This window comes from Triplophysa rosa, linkage group LG9 (assembly GCF_024868665.1).
Source record: "Triplophysa rosa linkage group LG9, Trosa_1v2, whole genome shotgun sequence".
Taxonomy (NCBI): Eukaryota; Metazoa; Chordata; class Actinopteri; order Cypriniformes; family Nemacheilidae; genus Triplophysa; species Triplophysa rosa.
In genome coordinates this window covers 23,547,586-23,574,938 of record NC_079898.1, presented here as the reverse complement: position 1 = coordinate 23,574,938, position 27,353 = coordinate 23,547,586, and the positions used below count along the sequence as shown (strand labels likewise).

At 37.4% G+C, this 27,353-nt stretch overlaps 1 protein-coding gene across 1 annotated transcript; it reads right to left on the bottom strand.

The window, feature by feature from the left end:
- Nucleotides 1-197: 197 nt before the first annotated feature.
- cpeb3 (cytoplasmic polyadenylation element binding protein 3) lies at nt 198-27,311 on the bottom strand. Its single transcript, XM_057341338.1, is given in 11 exon segments — nt 198-4,103; nt 6,131-6,312; nt 6,502-6,616; nt 7,833-7,951; nt 10,764-10,853; nt 11,215-11,382; nt 12,120-12,143; nt 16,800-16,856; nt 21,734-21,818; nt 24,707-25,401; nt 27,228-27,311. Coding segments are annotated over 11 exon segments (1,803 nt in total). The 5' UTR covers nt 27,268-27,311; the 3' UTR covers nt 198-3,875.
- Nucleotides 27,312-27,353: the final 42 nt, after the last annotated feature.

Below are 27,353 nucleotides of genomic sequence, written 5' to 3'. Positions count from 1 at the left end.
ATTTGATTGTTTCTAAAAAAAATTCACTGTTGCAAACAATCCCAGATAAATGTCCTGTAACTGGTGTCTTGTTGCACATCAGCAGTTCCTTTCCAAGCAGACAATAATGTGACAATGACAATGTTTCACAGTGTCATATGACTACGTTTAATAATGTTGCTTTGAAGTACAGAAAAAAAATAGGAAAAACTAGCAAGTGTTAGCAGCACTGCTTTCATTTTATTTCAAATTGTTGAATCACAGTTTTACTGCAAATGTAGACAAGCAGAGGTCCAAGTTAACAATCTCAAGCCTTGCAAAGATGAAAGTGAAATTCTAAAATCAAGTTACACTGGGGACAAAGATAGTGAGGTCATCTATCAATAAGTTAATTCTTTTTAAATATTTTTATTACAAAATGACAAATGGAGCGAAAAGTGTGGCAGAAGAGAAAAACCACAAGCCAAAAAGACCATAGATTATAGAAATCCTTTTTTAATACAGGAAATGTTTCATGACTCATACATTAAAGGTTATTATTGGGTTATAAAAAATTTCATGAGAATCTGTGATCAATGTTATGAATAAATGTAACCTGTCAAGAGGGGGGTGTACATCTAAATCTAAGACACAAAAAGCAATCAAGCACATCCTGAGGTTTGTTTTCATGGGTACTCTTATCCTTTGGAAGAAACACTTCAATACATGTGAAAAAATGAACGCGCTAAGACGCAACTACGGTCACGAAGTGAGCCTCATGTGATAAGATCAAGCCCATTCTGCTAAATACATGAGACAAGTTTCCAGCAGGAAAGTTTTATGTGGCAGCAGCCAGCGATCATAAAACGTCTTGACCGGGTTTCATCACAACAACCTCACATTTGCTCCATTTTACCATCATTTTTATTGCCCATTCATTTCTTATATATTAATCACATTATGTTACCGTGATTCCAAATGTTTGTGTGCATTTTTTCATACCTTGTCACACTAACGTATGCAACTTCACAGAGCTTTGCATTTCAAAAATCTAAGCATTAAGTTACAATTTACAAAGTTCTCAGCTTAAAAAAATGAACTAAGGATTTAAAAAAGAATTAGCGGCATAAAATTTATTTATTCCAAGTAAAAATACAAAATAATATCACAACATTGACCAGATCTGAAAGTCTCCCCCAGAAACAGCTAAACATTAATGGTTGAGGAATAAGTGTGTAAAGAAACAACAAAATAAAAAAAATAACGTAAATATGTTTCAATTCTCTTTTTTATTGTTGCAAAAATTCTCTAAAAATAATGAAAAAATTTCTCAGTACAAAGGCTACATTACTACTGGAAGGTACGAGCATGTCGAGTAAATACACAGTAGAAAATGATTTTCGTGAATCACGATGCTTGCAATGAAAATAAATCTGCAATAAAGATTTATGCCTCTTTTTCTTGTTTTCTTCTTTTTTACAAACAGTACAAACAGTATTGCACATTACAACAAAGAATCAAGGTTCTTATTAGCCTTAAAAAAGGGACTAATTCAAGTCTTGGGTGAGTAGAAGGCAACCGCATCACCGTTGCATCCGGGGGCTTTCATTCCTAATATCTTTTAGCTTTTGAAAATTAACATTCTTTTCAACTTTCCAAAACAAAGGTTTACCTTAAATTATATACGGTTGAAAAATCTGGGCATACAGAGGGGAACACATCATTATAAGAAACATGAAAAATATATATAAAAAATAAAAATAAACAGAAGATGTCTTACACCTCGGGTTAGAATAGTGGAGGACTGATTGTAAATATACAAAAACAGAAGTAGTACGTTCATTTGACTTTATCAGCACCTGACGGCCTTGTTGACCCTATAGAATAATAAACATTTATCATTTATAATATTTGTAAGATCTGATGTTTGTGAAACACTGTGATCAGCGGGGGCCATCTGTACTTCAGAATCCTACAGTATTACATTAAAAGAACACAGCTCTAGCTCCTTCACTTGTTTTTCTTTTTCTTTTTTTTTCTCCAAAAATAAAATTAAAAGCAAACAAGCATGACAAAAATAAAATGACCTATATATGTTAAATCACTTTCTCCTAGCAGAATTAAATTAATTTATATACTCTTTATTTGAATAAACTTACTTAGAAAATATCAATCTCTCTCTCTCTCCTATTTCAAAATTGAGGTATTGCAAAAGATTAGGTCAGTCAGAAAGCACACATATTTTTCTATTAAACAAAAAAGCTGACTGTTCAACCATCCAGATACAAAGAGTAGTGCATAACAACTATCATCTATTATAGAGAAGAAACAAACGTAGAAAAAATCTGGGCCGGGAGACTCCCAGAATTCACCGTCATCGGGACTACCCACAATCCATCGGTACAAAACTAGTTTTGCTTGCTCACCCTAAACCTGACGATCTGGGCGACGGGATGCTTACAGAGGCACTCCGCCTTCCGAACCCAGTGTAGCCATCCCATAATACTTAATACGCTCCAACCTCACAACCCAAACAACCCTTTCTGAATTTTGTTTCGAAAACATGATTCTACTTCAAGCTTTGCAGGATAATCTGGATAAAAATACAGCGGTCACACCAGGTTACGGCGTCGCGGCCGTCGTATCGAAATGATGTGCAGGTCGTAACGCGCCCGTTATTGATTTGAGAGCCAGTGTTTGCGTTTCCCTCCCAGAATCGTTCACCTCTAACCAGACACGGTATTGAGAATTACAGATGTGAAATCTAGTATTGTTGCTCATGAAACAGGAAAAGCACTCTTTGGTTCCTGCAGGGACGTGAAGGTTCAAATCTGACTAAAGTGTGTGTGTGTGTGGTTTGTGTTGAGAACTATCAGAGGAGGGACTGTATGTATACATGTGTACATACACATACACTAGCTACGAAGTTTCACAGGACCTCCATTTGTTAGACATCGATAACAGTTAAAGCAAATCACAGTTCTAGGCGTCATATCATCTAAACTACATACGGTATAAAAAATTGCACAACTCCATATGAACGGTCACTGCAGAAAATACTTCACCTGTTAAAGACACGTCGCTAGAAGGATATATCCTACATCCAATCGGTTTGAAACGCATGATTGCGAAGTGATTTTGTTTTGTTTTCAGTGTCGTGCTCAGTTTGTGCTCCATGTCACTCGTCTGTGCGTGTGGGAGAATGAAAGTGCCTGTACGCCCCGAACTGAATCAAGTATGAATAGATTCATACCGTGCATTTAGCAGCAAGATCTATTGCAGCATTGTACATAACACTAAAAATCTGTCATAAAAATAAACGCCTACGAGCAAAAAAAAGATGCGTGCATGAGGTATTACTATAAATATGCTTTATGTGTTAAATGTTTTACTCCAATTCTGGTGTTTTTTAAACCCCACGTAAACATGATGATGTGATTTTACCTTTGGTAACATTTTCATCTTTTACGAGATCTTTTTCCTCACGATAAGTGCATGCTCCTTAAAAAAAAACCATCGGACACTCGAAACCTATGTGTATATAGATAAATATACAATAAAAAATAGATCCTTTTTTGTTAATGTATATATTTTCATATATATATATTTATGCTCGCACTGTCTACTGTTACCTATGCGGAGCACAGAGCAACCGAACGAAGGAAAATGAGATTTCAAGCACAACATCCTTACAAGCGTTAACATCGACTGGTCACGTATGTCTGTGCCAAAGTGCAACTTCTGAGCACGCGGACTCAAAATTCGTTTTTTCTGAATGTTTATAAGCAGAGAATATACTAGACCGTGATACTGATTCTAAAATGATGTGGAGGAAAAGAAGGAGATCCAGGTGTGTGTTTGACGGGTTACTGGTAATGGTTGAAGGTGTTTGGTGGGTGGAGAGATGGATTCTGACATCAGCTCCAGCGGAAGGAAACGTGTCGGGGTCGGTCGCCGCCCTCCTTCACCAGCGGTTTGTGGAACTCGCGCCCGGCGCGGGAGTGAATGCACGCCCAGCAGTACTCGCAGTAATACTGCAGACAGGTGACGTTGGCACAGAAAAACGGCGCGAACTTGCCACCGCAGCGAGCGCCCTGACATTCATCGCACATCTGATCGTCCAGAACGTACGGCTTCACCTCCACCTGAGGAGAGAGAGAGAGAGATCATGAACACTTTTTATGTGTAGAAAGCATTTGCCATGTTTGTGCATGACATCACAAGCTTTAATCTTATTGGCTGCTTTTACGTAACTTCCAGGGTCACAATGTACAACGTTTAGTTTACATAGACAATATGTATACAAACTTTTTTTTCAAGTTTCAAAGTGCTATTAATTCTGGCGAGCGTCCAGTTTTAGTTCACTGGCCATCAGCTATTTATCCAAATAACATTCCCAAAACAGTCCAGCAGCTCTGGTGCGTAATGAAGTGAACAGGAATAGCATGGAGCTATAAATAAGAAACGTCGCGTCTGAGAGTTGACTTGCTCAATGGTCATGTGGATTACACACAGTCTGCTCTGGGGTTTCCGTCTGTATTGTTGGCTGTATAGAGACAATCGAGGAGAACAACCGCAGTACTGCCAGTATGTGTTCACAACATCTAAAATTACAGTTACAATTACAAAAACCTTTTTATGAGGCAACTATATGGCATCCATGCTGAAATGTGTTTGAAATGCAAAAAACACCTCAAAGATATTTAGTCCTTGTTTACTACTGAAAATATACATTTATACCGTTTAAATTAAACCGCTAAATTAAGAGAAGCAACACTGCATAAGATATTTAGAGGATGTATTTGAATATAAATGAATTTTATCTTGCACTAGAAAAAGGAAGTTCTAACTATGTTTTTTGTAGGTCTGTCAAACGATTAATCACGATTAATCGCATCCAGAATAAAGCTTCTGTTTACATAATATATGTCTGTGTACTGTGCATATTCATTATGTATTTATAAACGCATAAACAAACATGCATATATTTAAGAAAAATATAAAAAATAATAAACATTATTATTTTTTATGAGTTTAAATGATTGGTAAATATAAATAACTACATGTAAATATTCCATAAATATGTATACATGTATGTGTTTATAAATACAAAATTAATATACACAGTACACAGACATATATTATGTAAACACAAACTTTATTCAGGATGCAATTAATCGTGATTAATCGTTTGACAGACCCACAAAAAACAACGTTTGTGTTTACATAATATATGTATTTGTACTGTGCATATGAATTATGCATTTATAAACACAAACAAACATGCATATATTTAAGAAAAATATAAAAATGAATAATTTTTTTTTAAAATTAGTTTAAATAATTGGTAAATATAAATAAATACATGTAAATATTTCCTGAATATGAATACATGTATGTGTATGTGTTTATAAATACAAAGTTAATATACACAGTACACAGACATATATTATGAAAACACAAACTTGTTCTGAATGAGATTAATCACAATTAATCGTTTGACAGGTCTTCTTTTGTTATACAATCTAAATGTTTATAAACAATTACTATGTTTACTTAAGAAGCAAAATGATGCAAGATTTTATCTGGCTTTTGAGAAACCAAATAAAATGTTACATTTTTGCTTAAAAAAAAAAAAACAATCGAATTCATAGGTAAAACTATGGTTTGTCTACTAACAAACAGTTATTTTTCCTATTTAAAGCATAAATGTCACAAGATTTTGTAATTACACAAGATTTCACAAGAAGGTAGATTTAGATTTTTTCGAAATAAAGACACAAATTGTTTATGTCCTTATTTCAAAATACATCTCTATATAAAAGGATGTTTAGATATCTGAAAATAGGCCAAAAAAAAAGGAATAACATGACTTTGTTAGCTTGTTTCCAATGTTTGTAAAAAAGTGTATGTTTGTAAGGTTGTTTTGCAAAAATGCAAAATGTCTAAACATCTCATACAGTGTTGCTTCTCAAATACATTCATCTTGTTTGAAGGATTCCTGAAACAATGTAACGAAAACAAGATGAAACAGTGTGAAAGTGTTTTTAGTCAGAGCTGGATTCTATTTTTCAGCACAGTATATAAAGACATGTATATGAGAGTTGGAATTGTTATTGAAAAGCTCTTTGCGTGCGTGATGTTGGTGGTTGTGTTAAATGAGCGGACTCACCCGTTTGTCAATGTCATTATGTTGCAGTTGAACAAATCTGGCGCTGATGGCTGCGATGTAGCTCTGCTGATTGGAGAAGGCCACCCGGCCCGCCCCTTTAGGGTATTTGAGTTCTGGGTCAGTATCAATGCCAGCGTAACACACACCTCCATACAGTCTGTCCATAATCATAGCCAACTCCACTGAACACACACAACACAGCACTGTTAGTCACAATCTTTTACAACAATTCCATCTTGTTAATAATGACTTATCTAATCACTGAGAAAACATCCTAGAATTACTCTATTTTACTGATGACACATCAGATCTGTCTGGGGACAAATGGGCAACAAATGTAGGTTTCAAAACAAGAGATAGGAGAGCATTACCTGCACGCAGAGGCCGTGGAACACCTCCCACAAAGATGGTCTTGCGTGGGTCCAGAGGCTGAGAACCATCCATCACGAAATCACTGTCGCTAAGATTCCACGGGCGAATCTGGACCTGAGAAAGACAAGCAAAGTTTTTTTTGCCCTTACAAAAAAAGAGCTTAAAGTGTGCTATTAGTATACTTCTTTTAAACGGAATACTTTCCTTTTACATTTTAGACATTTTCTTAAAATTATACAAATGTATATTTATACTGATCTTTAGATTGAGATATACTTCAAATCTAAAGTACAGGTAAATACTTAAATAATAAAATGAATACCTAAATAGGAATATAGAAGTATACTTAAACTACAAAAATAATATAAAAATCATAAATACAGTATGAAAACTACTCAAACAGTAACATAGTATTGTACTTAAACTGTAAAAATAATATATAAATAATAAATACAGTATTAAAGTACTCAAATAATAATATAGTATTATACTTAAACTGTAAAAATAATATATAAATAATAAATACAGTATTAAAGTACTCAAATAATAACATAGTAGTATACTTAAACTGCAAAAATAATATTACAATCATAAATACAGTATGAAACTACTCAAATAGTAGTATAGTATTATACTTAAACTGTAAAAATAATATATAAATAATAAATAAATACAGTATGAAACTACTCAAATAGTAGTATAGTAGTATAATTAAACTGCAAAAATAATATAAAAATCATAAATACAGTATGAAAACTACTCAAATAGTAACATAGTATTATACTTAAACTGTAAAAATAATATATAAATAATAAATAAATACAGTATGAAACTACTCAAATAGTAATATAGTAGTATACTTAAACTGCAAAAATAATATATAAATAATAAATACAGTATGAAACTACTCAAATAGTAGTTTCCTAGTATAGGTGTACTTTCATTAATTAAAAAATTGCTATAAGTATAGATCTAGTAAACTATCAGTACACCTATAAGTTCACTTGTAGTATAGTTGCAGTACAAATGAAAAACACAGTTGTTAACTAGTTGTGTTTACTACTGTTAGCCTTAAAAGTATACTTGTCTTTTATAATCTAAAAAGTGTGCCAATTTAGTCTCAGGCAGTACTGAAATAGTACACTTACAAGTACTAGAATGCTGATTTTAGTAAACTTACTACATGAGGTCAAATGTATTTGAACTTAACTCAAGTACACTTATTAATTAAAACCTAAAATATATATGTCTTCTTTGTGTCTCAGTGGAGATATGGTGTAGAATCTCCACAGTAGAGAGTTTAACTGGACTGTGTCTTTATGTGACTCACTGGTTTGTCTTTGATAGTGGGACTGGAGACACACAGGTAGAGTTTCCCGTCCTCCTCGATACAGGAGTCAATAAGAGCCTGGACTGAACTCTCCTCCTGAAAGAGCAGGAACGCATAACCTGAAAAAGAACACAGAACACAAAGTTCTGCCAATTATTTTCATTTCAATCATTGACTTACAACAGCTGATTGTCGTTTAGTTAAAACGCTTGTGTGTTCACACATGCAATGTTTGGTTCGATTAAAATGAACTCTGGTGCGATTGTTATGTTAGTGCGTTTTTTTGTGTGTAAGTGTGAACGCTGTGCACCAAACAAGCGGGCCGAGACCGCTGAAAAGATGGGTCTTGGTCCACTTTCAAACGAACTCTGGCGCGGTTCGATTGAAATATGACCGAACCAAAAACAGGAAGTGATAACAATATAAGAACCGAAAATCAAATCAGCGCACCATTCTCTATAGTTAAGCTATAAGGAGCACTCGGGGAAAAAAAGGTGAGCCCTATTTAACACGTTTAGACCTCAGAGCTTAACTCAGTCCTGCCGGGAGGCTGTGAGTCATGATGCTTTACACAACACTGAATGGAAGATGCTGATCATTTTTCCATCCGGTCACTCTGATGAGCGTTTCATATGAGCTGGATGAACAGTCTGCATACAGCAGTCCACATCTATAAAACCTTCAAATGCACTTTGGAGATAAATAAATGCAGACAAATGGCATCCGACGTGACAGATTTGAATTCATTCGAAATTCTGTCATTGCAAATATTATTAAAATATCAAACAAAGTGGCATTTATTTAAAAAAGAAAATGTATTTTTAGGGCTGTCAAACGATTAATCGCATCCAGAATAAAAGTCTGTGTTTACATAATGTATGTCTGTTTACTGTGCATATTAATTTAGTATTTATAAATTATATTGTCATTGTATATTGTGTTTTTGCTGTTTTGTACATTGTCTATTTCTATATTACTGCATATTATTATTATTATTATTTTTTTTCATCTGTGTTCTGTCCTGTTGCTGTCTTTCTGTTGCACTGTGGAGCTTCTGTCACTATAACAAATTCCTCGTATGTGGAAACATACTTGGCCAATAAAGCTCATTCTATTCTATTCTATTCTATTCTATTCTATTCTATTCTATTCTATTCTATAAACACATGTAAACAACATGTATATATTTTGAAAATGTTTACATGTATTTATTTATATTTGCCAATAATAAAAATTATATGTAAATGTTTATTAATATTAATATTTTATTTTTTCTTAAATAAATGCATATGTTTTTATAAATACAAAATTAAAATGCACAGTACACAGACATACATTATGTTAACCCAAACTTTTATTCTGGATTAATCGTGATTAATCGTTTGACAGCCCTAGTATGTTTTTCATATTAGGTTTAAAATTATGAACAGAAAAAAATGAGACATTTGTGGAGGTCTACACCTGTGTGAACTTGAGAAGAATTTACTTACAGCCTGTATATACAGCATGCCATTCACATGTCAGATATGGAAAATCCCTGCAGGATTTCTCACACTTCCTATACAGTTGAATTGAAAAACAGGTTTTTTGGAGTGTGACGCAGGAACTTTGACTCACAGATCCTTTTTCGTGGCTTAGTGAATGTTTCTTATTGACCAGGGTGCCGCCACCGCCAATGTCTGATGTCACGCGCCTGCATCTCAGCCCTTTTTCCACACAGGTTTCCAAACTGGAAATCCGACTTCAAGTACCGTTCCGTTTTACTTTCCCAAATAGGAAGTTAGAAATTTAGCGTTGAATGGAATGCAGCATAAAAGCTGACCTTGGTTTAGTGAGTTAAGATCATTGTTTATATTACTTTTATATCTATGCCTTTGTCTATGTATATAGGTCTTTGGCTGTTCTTACATTTAAATGAATATATTTTTTTCTTATAACTTTATAATTGTGTTTTTATCATTTTACTGCTAAACTGTATTTCATTGTTCCTTAAACAATGACAATAAAGTTCTATTCTATATCTTTTTAAGCAGATGCCACTTGGTTTGATGTTTTCAAACTATTTCACACATCTGATCCAGCCAAACTCTCACACAACATTTCCAGGCACAAATGTGTGTAAAATGCAGTTGGTCTCTCCCCGCAGGTGTGTATCTGTAGGTACTTGTCTGTGTGTGTCCGTGCAGGCAACACCTGGAGGACTTTTGAACTGATAAAGACCAAACCGACGCACAACACACAACCGCTTCCAGATTTGCTATCTTTGCAAATAATGACCAGCATTCACACAAACGATTCATTAAGATCAGCAACTTCTGCACAGAATCAATAACTGCTAAACACTTCCAGGTAAACGCAGGTTAGAAATGCCGTTTCAATTCCAGCAGCGTCACACTTACGTGTGCCCAAAAGGCGCGCAACGTCTCGAGGGGGCTGCAGTTTTTTTTTTGACGCTCTTAAAGGTAAAGAGGTTTATTTTTTCTATGTTTTTCAGGAAGAACGCTTCTATCCTAACTTACACAGAGTCAACTAGATGAGTGCTATTCGTAGGTGGATGTGCAAATAGTGTGATGCGGTCAAAACATTCCTCTGTTTGTTTAAGGATGTTGACCAGCCCAACATGACAACATTGGTTTAACCAAGTGAAGTGTTTTCAAAACTTGAAAAACAATCTTTCATTTTGCTGTTCTGTTTGGTGACGCTTAGTGACACACCAGTTATCAATTTCTCAGATATGATGGGAAATAAATGACGTATTTGTTCAACAACTAAAAAGAGACTAAAAACTTTTGGGGGGAATAAAAATGCTAGTCCACTCGTCTAGTTTTAAAGTGACATCTTTAAGGTTTCATGGGGCGTCTCACTCTGATCTGTTAAACGCTTACAGCTGTTTACAATGGCACGAGAGAGATGATGTCATGATGTCTTTACCTTTAGGGGGAAAATAAGATTTGCTTTCTGCTTTATGTGGCCAGTCCACCACCAGGTGTCCGAAGCGACGGAAACTGTTGGTGATCTCATCTGGAAGAAAAAAGGAAAGTGTAAAAAATAAAGCGGTCACTGTTTTGGATCTTTGTCTTAAAGGGATAGTTCATCCAAAAATGAAGAGTGCGAGTACAGAACGAGGACACAATTGTCATTCCAAACCTATAAGACTTTCTTTTGCAGATCACAAAAGAAGATATTATGAAGAACGCTGGTAACCAAACAACATTGACCTCCATTGTATGGTCACAAAACCACAGAGACATTTCTCAAAATATCTTTTTGAGTTCCATAGAAAAAAAGAGTTTTGAACAAGTTCTGAACATCATGAAAGTGATTAAATGATGACAGAATTTTCGGGAGAGCTTTAAAAAATAAAGTCCCACGTGTCATGTACCTTCATCGATGTCCGGTGGCAGACCACCCACAAACACCTTCCTGGAGTAACGCTCCATTCACTCTCCGTTCTGACAGCGGTTGGGGGAGCTCAGGCCAGGGGTGAGGGGCTGATCGCCGTGACCGTCGTCCAGGAAACCGTCCTCGAACGGAAACAGTGAAGAGCGACCTGAAGCAGGAAACAGAGGAGAAACAAAAAGAAGAGAGAAAAGATGGAAGCGCACAGGACGGAAGATGAAAGTGTGTGGAGGAAGAGAGAAAACACAGAACCCCAGAGGAGAGAAACTCATTAATGCAAGTCATGTCAATGCTGGGATAAAATGGCTTAAAATAAATCCACTGAAATGTCACCGGAATATGATTTCTATGGTAATTTAAGTGTAGCAAGCAGACATCCTGAATAGTAGATGAGACGTGTTACCCTAAAGACCTCGTAGTTAAGAAATACACCGATGTGATTGACATGTTTGTTTGAGTGTTATCAGACTTGAGTAGTAATACCAGTATCATGCACACAAACAAAATTTGTCCAACACTCACAACGAAACATATGCTAAGATCACATAATTCAGTTCACACATTTGTATAATACACATTATACAGATTTATTTCTGATGTACAGCTGCATTGACCTCTTGATTTATCATGCATTTATCAATGTTTGCAACTGCAAAAACACAGCTGACCCCAAAACACAATGATCCCGAAGAAAGATCATTTTGATAAAAGATTCATTTATATTCCCAAATTAAACCCCAAAAAGTGACTGTGTTAGAAAATGGAAATTTTATAATAATCGCAAAATAAGCTTAATATTGTAATTGTTAGAACAAAACCAGTAATTCAACTGGAGCAAAAGCCCCATCATTCCTCCAAACACAATACACAAAGTAGGCGACAGGTTACCTCTTCTGCGCCCATAACTCCTGGCTGCTCGAGAGCAGAGAGAGAGAGAGAATCAGGACATGCCAGAGGGGACGGACAGACAGAAAAAGAGAGAAAGACAGAATATGGGTTTTGTGGGTAGAGCCATAGATATGTATAGATGCCACATTCGACTGCTCCGAATACGTCAAGGCGTCGGCCATCTTGGAACAGTCAACATTTGAAGAATTTCCATGCAAATGTCTACCTGTTCACCAAAGGTTTTTTGTCATACTGATATCACAGATGTCCATCTGGGTCCATTTTGGTGGTTTAAAAATGGTTACGATCCACCAGCGAGAAATGCGCATACTTATAATGTTTCCCCCGGTCTTAAGATTTTGTTCAGGAGTGTATTTACGACAGTTTCAAAAGCAACAACATAAACAAACGTTATGTGGCCCAAACTTAAAGGGACACTTAACCCAAAAATGACCCTCAGATTGATCCAAATCTGTATACATTTCTTTGTTCTGTTAAACACAAAGGAAGTTATTTGGAAGAATGTCAGCAACCAAACAGATCTCATCCTCCATCGACTCCCATAGTATTTATTTTCCCTACTATGGCAGTAAATGGGGGATGAGATCTGTTGGGTCACTGACATTCTTCCAAATATCTTTCTCGGTGTTCACCAGAACAAAGAAATGTAAATAGATTTGGATCAATCTGAGGATGAGTAAATGATGACAGAATTTTCATTTTTGGGTGAAGTGTCCGTTTAACTTCTTGTAGACCTCAGCAAAGGATTTGTAACTGTTGAGTAGCTTTAATTAAAAATATTACAATCAATACACAACAAAATATTAATATCAATTAATATTAACAAATTAAATATGTTATATTATAAACAATAAACAAACACAGACCGGAAATTAACTTCGGACCACTGATCCTCAGCTGACCACCAATATTCTGTTTTTGCATAAAAAGTAGGGCTGTCAAACGATTAATCGTGATTAATCGCATCCAGAATAAAAGTTTGTGTTTACATAATATATGCTGGTGTTCTGTGCATATTAATTTTGTATTTATAAACACATACACATAAATGCATACTGTATATAAATATTAATAAACTTTTATTTATAATTTCAATTATTGGTAAATATAAATTAATACATTTAAAATTTATAGACAAGTATGTGTATGTTTTGTCTTTATAAATACAAAATTAATATGCGCAGTACACAGATATATATTATGTAAACACAAACCTTTATTCTGGATACGATTAATCGCGATTAATCGTTTGACAGCCCTAATAAAAAGGTGACTTCCCAAACTACCACCACCTGAACAACACCACATCCGGCTAAACAGCACAGACATGGGACGACGCTTGAGACTTGACCAAACATTCACACCTGTGTTTGCACAACTTTCTGGCTTCCCAAATATCACACATAAAGAATTTCCTTTAAACAACTTTAAGGGTGAAGCGTGTGATTTTAAAACAGTACCTCAGCTCAAACAACAGTGTCATTTACGCAATTCTGCTTCGTAAATCCACTTTGAGTCAATCACTAACTCTTGTAAATATTAGCGTCCCCGTTCCATTGTCCTCCTGAAGCATGATGGGAGACACTAAAGTCTCACAAGAGGGAAGCTTTTTACAAAACACCATCCTGAAAGAAACCCATCTGCCTTTCCTCAGCTCCAATTGTGTGATATTTTTCAGAGTTGGACGGAAACTCTCGGATTTTCATTAAATCCGTCTCGGTGTACCGTCTCAGACACAATGTGCGGACGAAAACATCTAACTAGTGGTATCAGGGGGTCTTAAACTCTTAGCAACAATGAAAGCAGAGAGTTACTATGTGTACCTAAGTCAGCGACCCCTCGGAGAGCCAGACAGACGTGTTTGTTCCAAAATGAGACTGTACGGCTACAGGTGAAATTAAAGTGCATGATCTAGTAGTGCTTCTCTTTCTCTTGGAGAAAAAGCGCTGTCACATTTTACGAGGATTCGAGAGTGAGAAACGGCAATTAACAGAAGCCCCTCAGGCTAATATTTAATGCAAGTCACTGCGTATCTCACACAACCTTAACAACTCTAGAAATGATGCTGGGATAGTGAGAAAGAACACCGAGTGTTCGGTTCCTGACCTAAACTCTGGACTCTGTGTCTTCTAAACAGGGTGTGACATTAACACCCGCCACCAGCCAGAACTTAGCGGGTCGTTTTTTTTGCTGTGGCGGGTGACCTTCAAGATGTAACGTTATGATGTAATCTTGAAATTTGTCATGTGACTTTTGAGTCCGAGCAAATATTGAAGAAGAGATTTTCAAAAAAGCAATCGTGGACAAAGACTACGGGTTCGATTCCCATAAAAAATGCTCATAAAATGTATAGCTTGAGAGGCCATCCACACGGAGACACGTTTAGCTGTATAGGTAAAGATTTTGTATGGTATCGGCGTTCCGTCCACTCGGATCAGGCGTTTTTGGAGTCTGAATCCGCTACTTTTTAAAACCGGGTCCCAGAGTGGATAAATCTGAAAACGCCACCCTTGCGTTTTCGTGTGTACAGCCGATCCGTATATTTTTTTAAACGATGTCGTCGAGTGCATCTCCGTGGCAGAATTACAGCGCCACATACTGATTTGGCGTGTATACTACATCGTTTTGAGTGGGTTTAGCGGTTTTGTGTGCGCGCAGATATTTCTTGAGACGACGCCGTGAAAAGGATAAAAAAAGATCGGATAGGGAAAGCTCTGGCTTCGTGTGGATGTGGCCTGGATATCGTTGCGGTCCTTCTGAAATCTCAGATGTCCAAATTTGCGGTTTTTCAGGGAAAACCCTGTACTGCTTAAATAATTAAATACTGTGTTGTCAAAGTTGACAAGCACTTTTTAATACGTTTTATTGGATAGGTATTTGCAAAACCCAGTGACAAATATATTAATAACAACGGTTTATGGCAAAAAAAAAATAATCGAGGTTGCGATACGAGGTTTCAGAATGACAGAAGCGATATATTTCAAGTAACCTGTATTCTTTTTTTTACTTTTGTCACTACCATCTGAATTAATGTGTTTACTGTAAACAATGCAAAATGGTAAAAAAAACGCTATAATAATACATGAGAATGGTTTTTGGATTAAAGCATCTAAAATGTAAGTTATCATAGTTAATTATTTTCATATCACAGTGCACGAGTATTTTTCAGCTTCAGAAACTTTTGATTTTACAAGCGAGTTCATACAAACACTGGAAAGTTTTCTTCCAGTTAAATGATCTAAATTAGAGGTTTGAAGGTGGTCACAGCCCTGCCGGCCTCTTCCTGTGATGCTCCCACCAAACAGCGTCTATAAACCCCACGCCAGACCCCTCGAAGCTTTTCAGTGGAGACCATTAACTGACTGTGACCGAGAGATAGATACCCGTTCCAACCGTCAGTTTAATGAGAACACTGAAGCTACTCCGACCTGGAGTTATCTCTGTGACCCTGGTCAAAATGCTTCTGGTGTTTCCTTCCTTTCATGTTCTCATGCCAAAAATGTGAGCGTTTATAAACTTTCAGGACCGCTAATCACAGGCGGGCAGGTGTGCGGTTTGGTGGGACCACAGAGCATCAGCACATTGCTTTTTGGGCAACAATGGTTGATAGATATGAGCTTTTGCCATGTCTTTGCAGAAGGGCCAATAAAAGAAAAATCGAATCCAGTGGGGTTTAAAGGTCTACAATAGAAGTAAGGGATTAAGAATATAGTTCAGAACTACAACAATGCGCCAAAGCGTCGTCCTGTAATAGATTATCTTGACAGACATGACGTGACATTGTAGCACATTAGAAAAAGTCTCTTTATCCATGTTATTTATGGTCGTAACTAGCCATACATGTCAAGTTGCAATGAATTCTATATAAGAAAAACTTCTTTTTAAATGTCGCGGTGCTATGTTGCGTCTAGTGAACATGACGACAGGCCACGTCACGTTTTGTCTGTCAAAGTAATTGATTACAGGTCGACACGATGTTACAACTCTAATATAGTTTGGATTTCTTTTGTGCAAAATAAAATAAGATTTTGCAGTATTTCATGGTTAGGAATCAAATATGTGACAAAAGCCAACACTGTTAAAGGGACAGTTCACCCGAAAGTGAAAATTCTGTCATCATTTACTCACCCTCATCATTGTTCCAAACCTGTTTAAACTTCTTTGTAGGGATGTTCCGAGACCATTTTTTTAAAGATCGAGTACCGATATTTTTTCTAGTGCTCGCCGATACCAATAATATACCGATGCCTGTACCTGAATTTTCCGAGCACAACACACCGAAACGAATGAAAATTGAATAGCTTCTTTATTACGAATAACTCCCCCTCAAACACGTTATGAAAAAAGACATCATTGTAGGAGCTTGACAAACTTCAAAGCACACATTTCAGTCAGTTCTGTCAGTATGTGACGTGAGGTATCGGTCCTTGGTATCGGTGTATCTTTACGAGTACCTGAGCTTGGTGTCGAGCCCGATCGGTGCATCCCTAATTCTTTGTTCTGATGAACACAGAGAAAGATAGTTGGAAGAATGTCAGTAAGGTTTGGAACAACCTGAGGGTGAGTAGGCCTAAATGATGAATTTTCGTTTTTGGATGACCTATCCCTTTAATCTGAAGCAAATAACAAGCATGTGCATTTTAAGTGTAGCATACTCACTGTTCAGTGGTAATATATGTTCAGCTCCTGGATGGTGAAAGTTCAGACCCATGCGACCTATGAAGAGATAAGAGAAGAACACAAACCACGAGCATTATTACACAAAAGTTTCCTTTCATGTCCTCTGTGTTGGCGTTTCATTCCCTTTAAATTCTAGTCTTTAGTTTGTCACAGTCATTCATTATTTTCTTCGTGGTAATGCCAGACAGAAGCAGGTGGTATTAAGGAAAGGGGCATTCTTATTCAAGAAAACACTTTATTAAACCAAAACTTGTACACCCATGACCGCAAGATGATTTAATATTTTAATATTAATATCCTTTAATACTCTTGTTTGACAGATGTAAACCAACAGCTACTCCAGGTATGAATCCATCATGTCTTTAAAGGGATAGTTCACCCAAAAAATATTTTTTCATCATTACTCATCATCGTCATTATGACTTTCTTTCTTCTGCCGAACACGCTGGTAACCAAACAACATTGAACCCCATTGACCTCCATTATATGAACACCACTTTTCTCAGCAAATGAAACACAAAAGAAAGAATCATATTTGAACGGCATGAGGGTGAATAATTGATAACAACATGTTTATTTTAGGTAATCCCTTTACTAACTTGTTTTGCTCTGCCATGACAGCAGTTGACCTGAATAGAAGACGACAGTTTATGCGAAGGTCACTTATATGAGAAGGCAGACCGTACATGTGTTGTTTTAAAAACAATGTGTTCTGTCACATGTTAGAATGCGTTCGCACATGTTGGAGGTACAGTACCAATCACAGTTAGACACGTATACAAACTAAATCTTGTCCCCTTCGTCCACACGCACACAGTCTATAATTTTGCATGCATGTGAAGCAGCTGTCGATATATTTAAAGAAACAGAGCTCTAATATGGCAGCATTAGCAGTTTTGGTGATAAATGACACTAGGGCACCGGTGAGATTCCAGGGAACGCAGCGCGCAAGCCGTGACTTGTAGGGGAAAAAACTGATGTGCACATTCCCAGAGTCCCTCTGCCCTACGGTGACTTAACCAACGCCAAATATTGCCAAACACTTGAGTACATGTACGGTGAAGTTTCGACAGGTATATAAATGCTGCATGTGCTGTTTGTGCAGTGCTATATATAGTCTCGCTGGTGAGAAACAGCAGCTGTTCTGAGAGAGAATCACGGTTTAGACAGTTTTCAGGAAAATTCAAATGAATATAACGGCGGCTCAACTGTCAATGTGTGTGTCAATGGAAGCCAAGGCAAATGATCATGATGAAAAGATGCCAAGCTGATTTGTGAATAAATACCTCATTACAATTTAAGTAAAAGATTGACACCATTGAAGAGATGAGACATTTAATTCACTTGTTTAAGAGTACAATGACTATCATTCGTTTTAATTATGCAGTTCATTTTAATTGATAAGATAAAAATAAATAAATTAAATTAAAATATTACAAAAATACAAATAAAAGAAAAAATGAATAATAATAATAATAATGATATAAAAAACAATAAATTATTAAAAATAAAATAAAAAATATAAGTATTTGAACTCCGAACTACCGTTTTAAATAATCTCAAGATGAGACCTTAAGAAGCTGCTTGATGCTTTTGCATTTGGGTAATTGACAAATAAACCATACTGTACATGTGCCCGTGACAGCAAAACGTTAGAAAACAAACAGCTAATGATATATTATTTTATATTATTTATATTTATAATATAAAATAGCATGACAGATTTATTTACCTTATCTTCATTTATCGTCATTGTGTTTTCTCAATTTTCGCTACAGTATGTCACACACACCACAAGACACATTTACGGCTTATTTATTTTCTTTAGTCACAACACAATTCCCATAGTTACATTTGTATTATTCCATAGTTTTAAAGAGTTTACTATTGTGGAAAAAATACTACCAAGTCAGCAAGTGATCCTACATTTTTTAACTAGACCATCAATAACTAAATGACAATTTACACAAATAATTCAACTAAAAATTACATCCGTTCTCTATTAAGAGTTTAGGGGGTGTCATTTCTCCATCCGATAAACTGAAGACATCCTGGCTGACATTTCCTACAGGGGTCTGTGCTCATGCAAATCACACACTTCCTTTTCCCCTCTCGCTTTGATCAGCCCTGAAGGCTGAAAGTAAATGTCAACATCTTTTCCTTCAACATGAAAGTGTTTGATTTTCTAGTCTTGTTATGACAGAAACATATAAGCCATCTTTCCCCCGCCACACTGGCTTGAAGTAAAGGTTAGTAACTTCTGAGGGCTTGAACCTTTGAGCTTTCATATCTCTTCCCTCAACCGAAAACCACAACAGAACGGGAACAATGTTGTCAATGTTCACTAACCCCGTTACAAGCAAGTGATGCTAAAATACATAAAATAACTAGAAATGCTGAATATATGTTAAATACAAATGCAGCAGTCTTCGAACCTGACTGAGCGTCACATCAACGCACACCCCTGAGTTTCGCACGGCCGATGGAAAGACAAACACTGCTCAAGTATTATTAGAATAGAAATAATGTTAAAAATGGACGAACTTCTGCAAGAAACATGGTTTTGTGAACACAGGGTCAACAAATTATTTCAGATACGGGAAAACTTTAAACATGGTGGCTGGTTCTGACCTCACACATTATCCCAAAAAGAAGAAACAATTGTGAAATGAGACATTTTTGACCCCACTCTTTGCACAGACAGTCTTTTGTGTGTTTCATGATGGACAAATTGAAATGTGAACCATGAGACACTTATCAATGTCAAAGTTCAAAATCAAACTATCCCAGGGTTGACAAACATCTTGCAACACGATGGCTCGCTCAACTTTGGCCTGCACAAACCTACTGGGTCTAAATGAGCTCAGACTGAACCCGACGGATCTCAGCGCCCCAGGTCATGCTGTCAAACGTTTCCTAGTTCTCAGTGTAATGAGAGGAGCTTTTGTGTCCAGATATAAAGACACGGGATCCTGAAATACACTCCCCTCATCAGCTGAATTGCTACGAGCATTAGAATGGAGTTATTGATCAGACTGAAACCAGGCTACTATTAGCACTGTATCACTCAATCCCGTTTCAAACCTCTGACATGTAGGAAGCAAAAGATTCCGTCACAGTCCAAACAACATTTGATTGTTCTTGCACAAAGACGTCTAAACACAGCATCTTTGTGATTGTGTGCGTGTCAATGTTATGACATCATTAGATTGGAGAATCTTGATTTAGAAAAATGATTCTACATTTGAATCAAATGAATATGGATTCAGACAAGGAATGTGAAAGAATGCTCGGATCTGAACAGATCAGATTCACTTCACTTTAGAAGACACGTACATCCACAGTCCTGAACGTTTGGATCCAACAGAAACTTGTTCATTGAAGCAAACAATGCACCTACGTTTCTTTGGGTTTAAATCCAATGATGTCAAATTGACCTAAAAATCAAACCCAAGAGCTCAAATTAGCATTCATTATCATAATCCCACCGTTGTGAATCGGGATAAAATAAGGAGACCGCTTTCAACACTGCTTTTGTATGCGCTTGCACAATAAAGGATTTGTTCATCTAAAATGATCAGGGTCATTCATAAAAATAAACTTCAGCCTCATTCCTGAAACGAGGGTTGACAGATTTTCCCACATTTTAATCTTATCAATAGTTCTTCTGGTGTTAATAATAGTATCTTTATTGCGTTTCACTTTATGACTGGGTGGGACGTGTAAATGTGGACAGTCACATATGAATGTTTTAAAGAACTATGAGCCATTTTGTAGCTCTAGACAAACATAACATGTAAAGGTCCAGTGTGTGAAATTTAGAGGCATCTAGCGGTGAGGTTGCGAATTGCAACCAATGGCTCACTCCACCGCTCCCCCTCCCTTTCGAAACACTACGGTGGCTGACACAGGCCTAAGATGTCGTCATGTTTCCGCTTCTTTGCCAAAGTAGATAACGTATTACGAAACGCGCTCTTGTCCGTTTAGAGCTACGGTAGAAACAACATGGTGAATTCCACATAAGGGGATTGAACTACACCACACACACTTGCCACATCTTGTACTGTGGCAACCTGCTCATATACCTATATATAATATGAGCACTTTATTTACATGTGTCAAAAGTGAGCAGTTTGCCAGGGGTTTCAACGAGCGATTACTGATTTTCATATACAAAGTCACACCAGAACCACCCACAACTAACCCCAGGCCAGCACAAGGTCTCAACAGCTCGAGCACAAGATGAGAAAAACAGCTCGACGCATGAGAATCTCTCTCTCTCTCCCACTGTTTTTCACATTCAAACGCTTCTAATGTCTAAGAGAGGAAAGCAATCTCTCATGATATCCCCCGAGGCTCTGGTGTGATCATTAAACATCAGACAAGAGAATTTCCCACTGCCGTCAAACTCTCTTTTCAGCTAAAGGTTTACTAAAGACTTCAGCTCTTCAGGTCCATTCACACCAGGTGTTGAAGGAATGTTCCAGATTCAGTGTTATCGATAGGATTTGCCCTTTCTGTTATTGTAACTTGCAGTGCGAACGTTACAAGGTTACTGGTGTTATTTTGTCAACATTTTAAATCAGTTTTATGTTACAGATATAAACAGTACCCAAAACGTTACGTGATATGGTCACTCAAGCCATATTCATCTGTGATCAGAAATGCATAAATAAACATATAATCAGAGAACCCCCGGGCGAAATCCAATCACAAGTGGTCACAGAAGATGCATATAAGAGGCATGTTAATAGCAGGTGTAAACTGCACTTCAGTGATATACTGGAATAAAAAAATATAACCATTGATCATAACTAAATGATTTTGGCGAATGAAGCCAACAGAACATAAAACATAGATGGTTAAAAAGTCCTAACCTGCAAAATGATCAAATATCAACGATAATCATTTACCTTTGTCATGGTCTGTCCTAATCATGTCCATTAAGGAATTCTCCAAAGTTTGCAAACTAAATGGGTCAAAGGATCGATTCCTATCCTGAAAGACAAAATGAAGAGGTTAGAAGACAAGCAACTGCAGGATCAGCCCATTCACAACCCAGCAACACATTACATAAAAAAAAGAAACAGTCAGTCATAAATATCAAAGCAAATTGATGTCTTATTTAAAAGAGAACTACCCGTTTGAGACAGACAATAAATAAAAAGTGGCAATATTTGGGAAACGTATTTGTAAGGAACGTTGGATCTGGTGCTGTGTGTATTTTTTTGGAGGATCTAATGACAGAAATGCAATATAATAAACATAACTTGTTTATTATACTTGTGTGTTCAGAGGTGTATAAAGACCTTACATAATGAAGCGTTATGTTTTTATTAGCTTAGAATGAGCTATTTCTATCTACATACACCGCGGGTCCCCTTACATGGAATCGCCATGTTGTTCCTACAGTAGTCTTAAACGGACAAACTGCTCTACAGAGCGAGTTTCGTAAATACGTTATCTCCTTCTGCAAAGACGCAAAAACGTGACGACATCTTAGTGCTCACCCCTAGATGCCGCTATATGTCATACACTGGACCTTTAAACCTAAGTATTAAACATAATTAAACCAGCAATGTATGTATGAGAGAGAGAGAGAGAGAGAGAGAGGTAGGAGAGAGAGATGAGAGAGAGAGAGATGAATGAGAGAGCAGCACAGAGAGAGAGAGAGAGAGAGAGAGACTAGAGAGAGAGGATCAGAGAGAGAGACACACAGAGAGAGAGACCAGAGAGAGAGACAAGAGACACCAGAGAGAGCAGAGAGATAGAGAGCAAGAGGAGACCAAGAAGAGAGAGACAGAGACGACGAGAGACACAGAGAGAGAGCAGACACAGAGAGAGAGACGACCAGAGAAGAGACGAGACACAGAGAGAAGACAGAGAGAGACACACAGAGAGAGACGAGCACAGAGAAGAGAGACCAGTAGAGAGGACAGAGACAGTGAAGAAAGACCAGAGACAGAAAAAGACACAGAGAGAGAGACAGAGAGAGAGACAGAGAGAGAGACAGAGAGAGAGACAGAGAGAGAGAGACAGAGAGAGAGAGACAGACAGAGAGAGACAGACAGAGAGAGACAGACAGAGAGAGACAGACAGAGAGAGACAGACAGAGAGAGAGACAGAGAGAGAGACAGAGACAGTGAGAGAGCGAGAGCGAGAGCGAGAGGATGAATACAGCAGTGGACAGAGGCCAGCAGAGGAAAGCACATTGTTTGCACATCAAGCCCATTGTCACACAACCGGCTGAGCATTCAAAAAGTGATATTTCCCCTCTCGCGTTCCAGATAAAAATCTGCCAGCTTTGTGAAAATCACGAGTGATAAAACCGCTGAGCTCTTCACTACAGTCACATTAGACACTAGCCACACATATCTCAGCATTGAACTACACCACACACACCTGCCACATCTTGTACTGTGGCAACCTGCTCATAAACCTATAATATAAGTTGCTTTGGATGAAAGCATATGCTAAATTAATAAATATAATTCATGTCAATTTAAATGAATAGATGTAAATTTATATTTGTACTGAGCCGAACTGTATATGTTCCCATAATTGCAGTGAGAGAGGCTTCTGTGATTTTGGTAGATCAAATATCACTATGGAAATCAGCATCTCAATGCGGATGGGTGAGTCATTTGACTACAAATGATAACACAAGCACCAGAATGTAGAACGTACCAAATAAACAAAAGTAGGTGGGTATCTCAATTGTTTCCTCATTAGAAAAACATCTTAACAAAAGAGCAAAATGTGTTGCCTAGATAAAAGATTTATAACAGTGTCTATTAATGATGCACAAAATGATGATATTGAAGTAGCTTTTCTCTACCTCTAGCAAACCCTTGCCAAAAAGAAGTAAAGCACTGGTTTCTTTGAGCAAACCTAACATTTTAAAGAATATATTCCCTATAAGAATAAAGTACTGCATAAGAATCAATTAAGATCCTGTTGGATAAACTGAAATTCCTGAAATCATAAAACTCAATTTAATTTTAAAAAGTCTCAAAACGTGTTTTTAACAGTTGTATTAAATACAAAACACATTTTGTGTTCGGTTAAGGACAACACATTGTGTTGTGTTGTCCTTAAATGAACACATCTCTGTGTTATTTTTCGGGACAACACGTTTTTATGTTACTTTTTTAACACAACTTTACGATGTGTTAAAATGAACATATCCATTTTAAGAGTGTAGAAATAAAATGCTCCCTTGATTACTTCTTTGTGCTTTTGTTACAGAGGTAGTATTTTAAGTCTTAAAGCCAAAATAAATACGTCAATGTCCCCTCTCTCCAAATATCACGGTCAACAGAACTGCTACTATGTTTCAGTTCATTACAGCAAATCAAGCCCCGCCCCCTCACCACCAACCACCAATCAGATTCGAGTGGTGTTCCCTTTAAACGCCCCCATGTGAGCTTCAGAAGAGCTTTCCACCTTACATTTATAGATAAAGCTGGAAAATAATTTAAAACCAATTTTTAACAACTATGCATTTTAAAGCATTAGTTTATTAAACAACAAGTTGATGTTTTTGCTAATTATGAGCATATACAGCTTCCGTTTTTTTTGTTATCAAAAACACTTTATAGGCTATACTGTCATAAATGTACACGGTCAAAAATTGAAATTTGTGGTCATGTATTTAAATGCATAATAACGAGGAGATTCTAAACGATTTTTATAAACGGGTTACTAAAACGGGTGCTTTCCTGAAGGGCAAAGCGACCCAAAACAAAAATCTATGTGGGAAAATACCAAAAACCCACCTCTCAAAAATAAATATTATAGTGATGCTGCTCTTTAAATGACATTTTATAACACACCCAACGAGGAGCAGTATATTTGTGTTTACTTATTTTCCTAAATACTCTCACCTGAAATGGCAGCAAGTTGTTGCTGTTGTCGGTTCTGAATGGTTCCGTGGGCTCGATCATCCAGGGCTTCTGCAGGGCTGCGGGTCTCGGATATTTCGGGGGCGCGATGACATTGGTCGGGAAGGGTTTCTTGCTCGGGGAAACGGGGTTGAGCCGAGCCGGGATGCCGAGACCGAGCGCTCTCCGCGGGTCTCTGCCGCTCCAGGGGTTCGCCGCGGTGCTCCACACCGCGTTCTGGTGATTATTCCAGGCGGAAGCCGAGGCGGACGACGCGGACACTTTATTGATGATGGTCTGGTGGCTGTAGGGGTTCCTCTGGTTGACGTTCACCGGAGACCTTCTCATCTGGGGAGAGAAATTACCTCCGTACACCGGACTGACGTGATGGGGAAAGTTTTGGAAAAGCATCGTCGCGTTTACCGATGGAATCCCTTGGAAAACGCTCTCGTCTACGGTGTTGGTGGACCAGGTGCTGGCGAACGACGGCGATAGAGAGGATCCGACGGAGTCCTGATGAAAACCCAAACCCGGCAACACCGGAGACTCCATGGCGATCCGCTCGTGGTTCTGCTCGTCCGGGATCTGCGGGTCGGAGGGGGTCGGGGTGGATGGAGGCTCTATATTTAACGTGTCTTGCTGCTGGTGAAGATGAGCTTTGTTTTTGTCCATCAGTAAATCATCCTGCATGTTTTGAGCTGAAACAGATGTTCAGTTAATTGAGGACACTGATCGGGAATGGATTTTTATTAATGAACCCCTGATCACCCATGTATTAGCAGCACGGGATCTGTCTATATTCGCGTTTTATTCTCTCCTCACTCACGTGTCCGAATACGAATAAAGGGGAAAAGCTTGTAGGTCACCGATATTCACCTATTTTCGCCACGTCTCGTTTTTCTCTCACCGGAACCCGAGACAGAAATGAGAAACTGTTTCTTGTTCCTGTTTTTTTCCTCGCCTAAGCCCCACCCCCCTACATTTGCATACGTCAATAAATACAGCTGCGTCCTTCAGCAAGGTTAAAAAGAAACACTCATCGAGTTTAAAAGTACACAGTGCCATTTTAACGCAATTTTCACACATAAATACGCGTGGGAATTTCATGAAACAGTTTTGCGGAGATGAACTTTTAGTGTTGATGCGGTCCGGTTATCTAGACCTAAAATGAAAGGAAAATACATGCATAGTTCCAAGTAAAAGATATTGCAAAGTATGTTGATATGTTTTGGAATGTGTACAAAAGTCCATGGCACAGCTCAGCAACGAGGTTATATTTGCTGCAGGAGCTTGGGTTACACCCAGCACTGCTGCACAAAAACATCTACGCAACATAAATTCCCACTCCATGGTTCACAGTCTATACCTGTTATACACTTATTGAGAAGTCCCAGAACGAAAGTTCTAGATATACCTTAACGATTTCTGTTTTTAGTGTTTGTTTTGTGAAATGTCATTTCTATACTCATCCATACTAACCAATCAGCATCTACTATCTAGAAAGTAAAATGATTTCAACATACCTCTTGAGGGTTTCTACGCTGATTCGAGTAAAAAATATTCCCACGAAAAGCAGGCCGAGAATGCGACAGTTTCAGCGACGTATATGAATAAAATAATTTAATCAATACTGACAATCGTAAAAGGTTGACAGTGAATATCTCTCATATTCCGTCGGTTAATCCTTATTTTGCTGCATTAGATCTGCATATTCAAGGTCATTATAGAAAGCATTACATCAGAACACACGCTGACCAACTAAAGGACACTAAATAATAAGATTTTGTACCGCCAGTTACACATTATAATAAAAATGCACTCGGTTGTTTGTAAGGGGAAGGAATCAATTCCACCGCTTTAATCCGCCGCACACAACTCATAGATTATTAAACCCACATAACATGCAGTTGATGGGTTGAATTTCTTTTTTCCCGTTCTTTCTTTTTCGTCCCTTACACGAATAAGACTTTACCTTATCGTTCACCTTTTGGGGATTCTGTAAATAAGGCTATTTCTGTTGGTCTCGCCTGGGTTTTGATGTGACAGATGAGCTGCCCTTCTGCAGTCGCCTAAACAGCTGATTGACTGCGACGCATGCCTAGTGCACTGGAGGGTTATGGGAATTGTAGTTTTCCGGTAACTACGTACGGCAAGCACTCAGACTTGATGCTATGTCATGCGGCACATAAGAAGCAAAACAGAGTGTGATTTTTGTCAATTTCCACAAAGTGAATGTAAAATAAATAAACAAATAAATAAATGCTGTCTCTTTAATGGCACCATGTAAGAGTGAATTCCATTGCATTCTGTGCACACGGATGATAAGATAAATATCTCAAATGAAAACACACCGGCTATAACACAACAATTTTACAATTCCCAAACTATAGGTTGCACGAAATTGGTAATGAATCAAAGATGCAGCTATTATTTTTTTAACGTTGTGCCTTGTAAATAAAGTAGGCACGTTAGAATGTACATCACAGTCAGTTTTAAATTGCATTAAAATAGGCTGACTCCTTACCGCAGTACGAGGTGTTCTGAAGCCAAATGTGTATCTTCATGTTGTTCAGGCAAGCAGGCGTAGTCCCTCTTGCTCTGGACTGCCTGGCTGTTAGACATAAATTTGATATTTTTGGCTACAATCTAT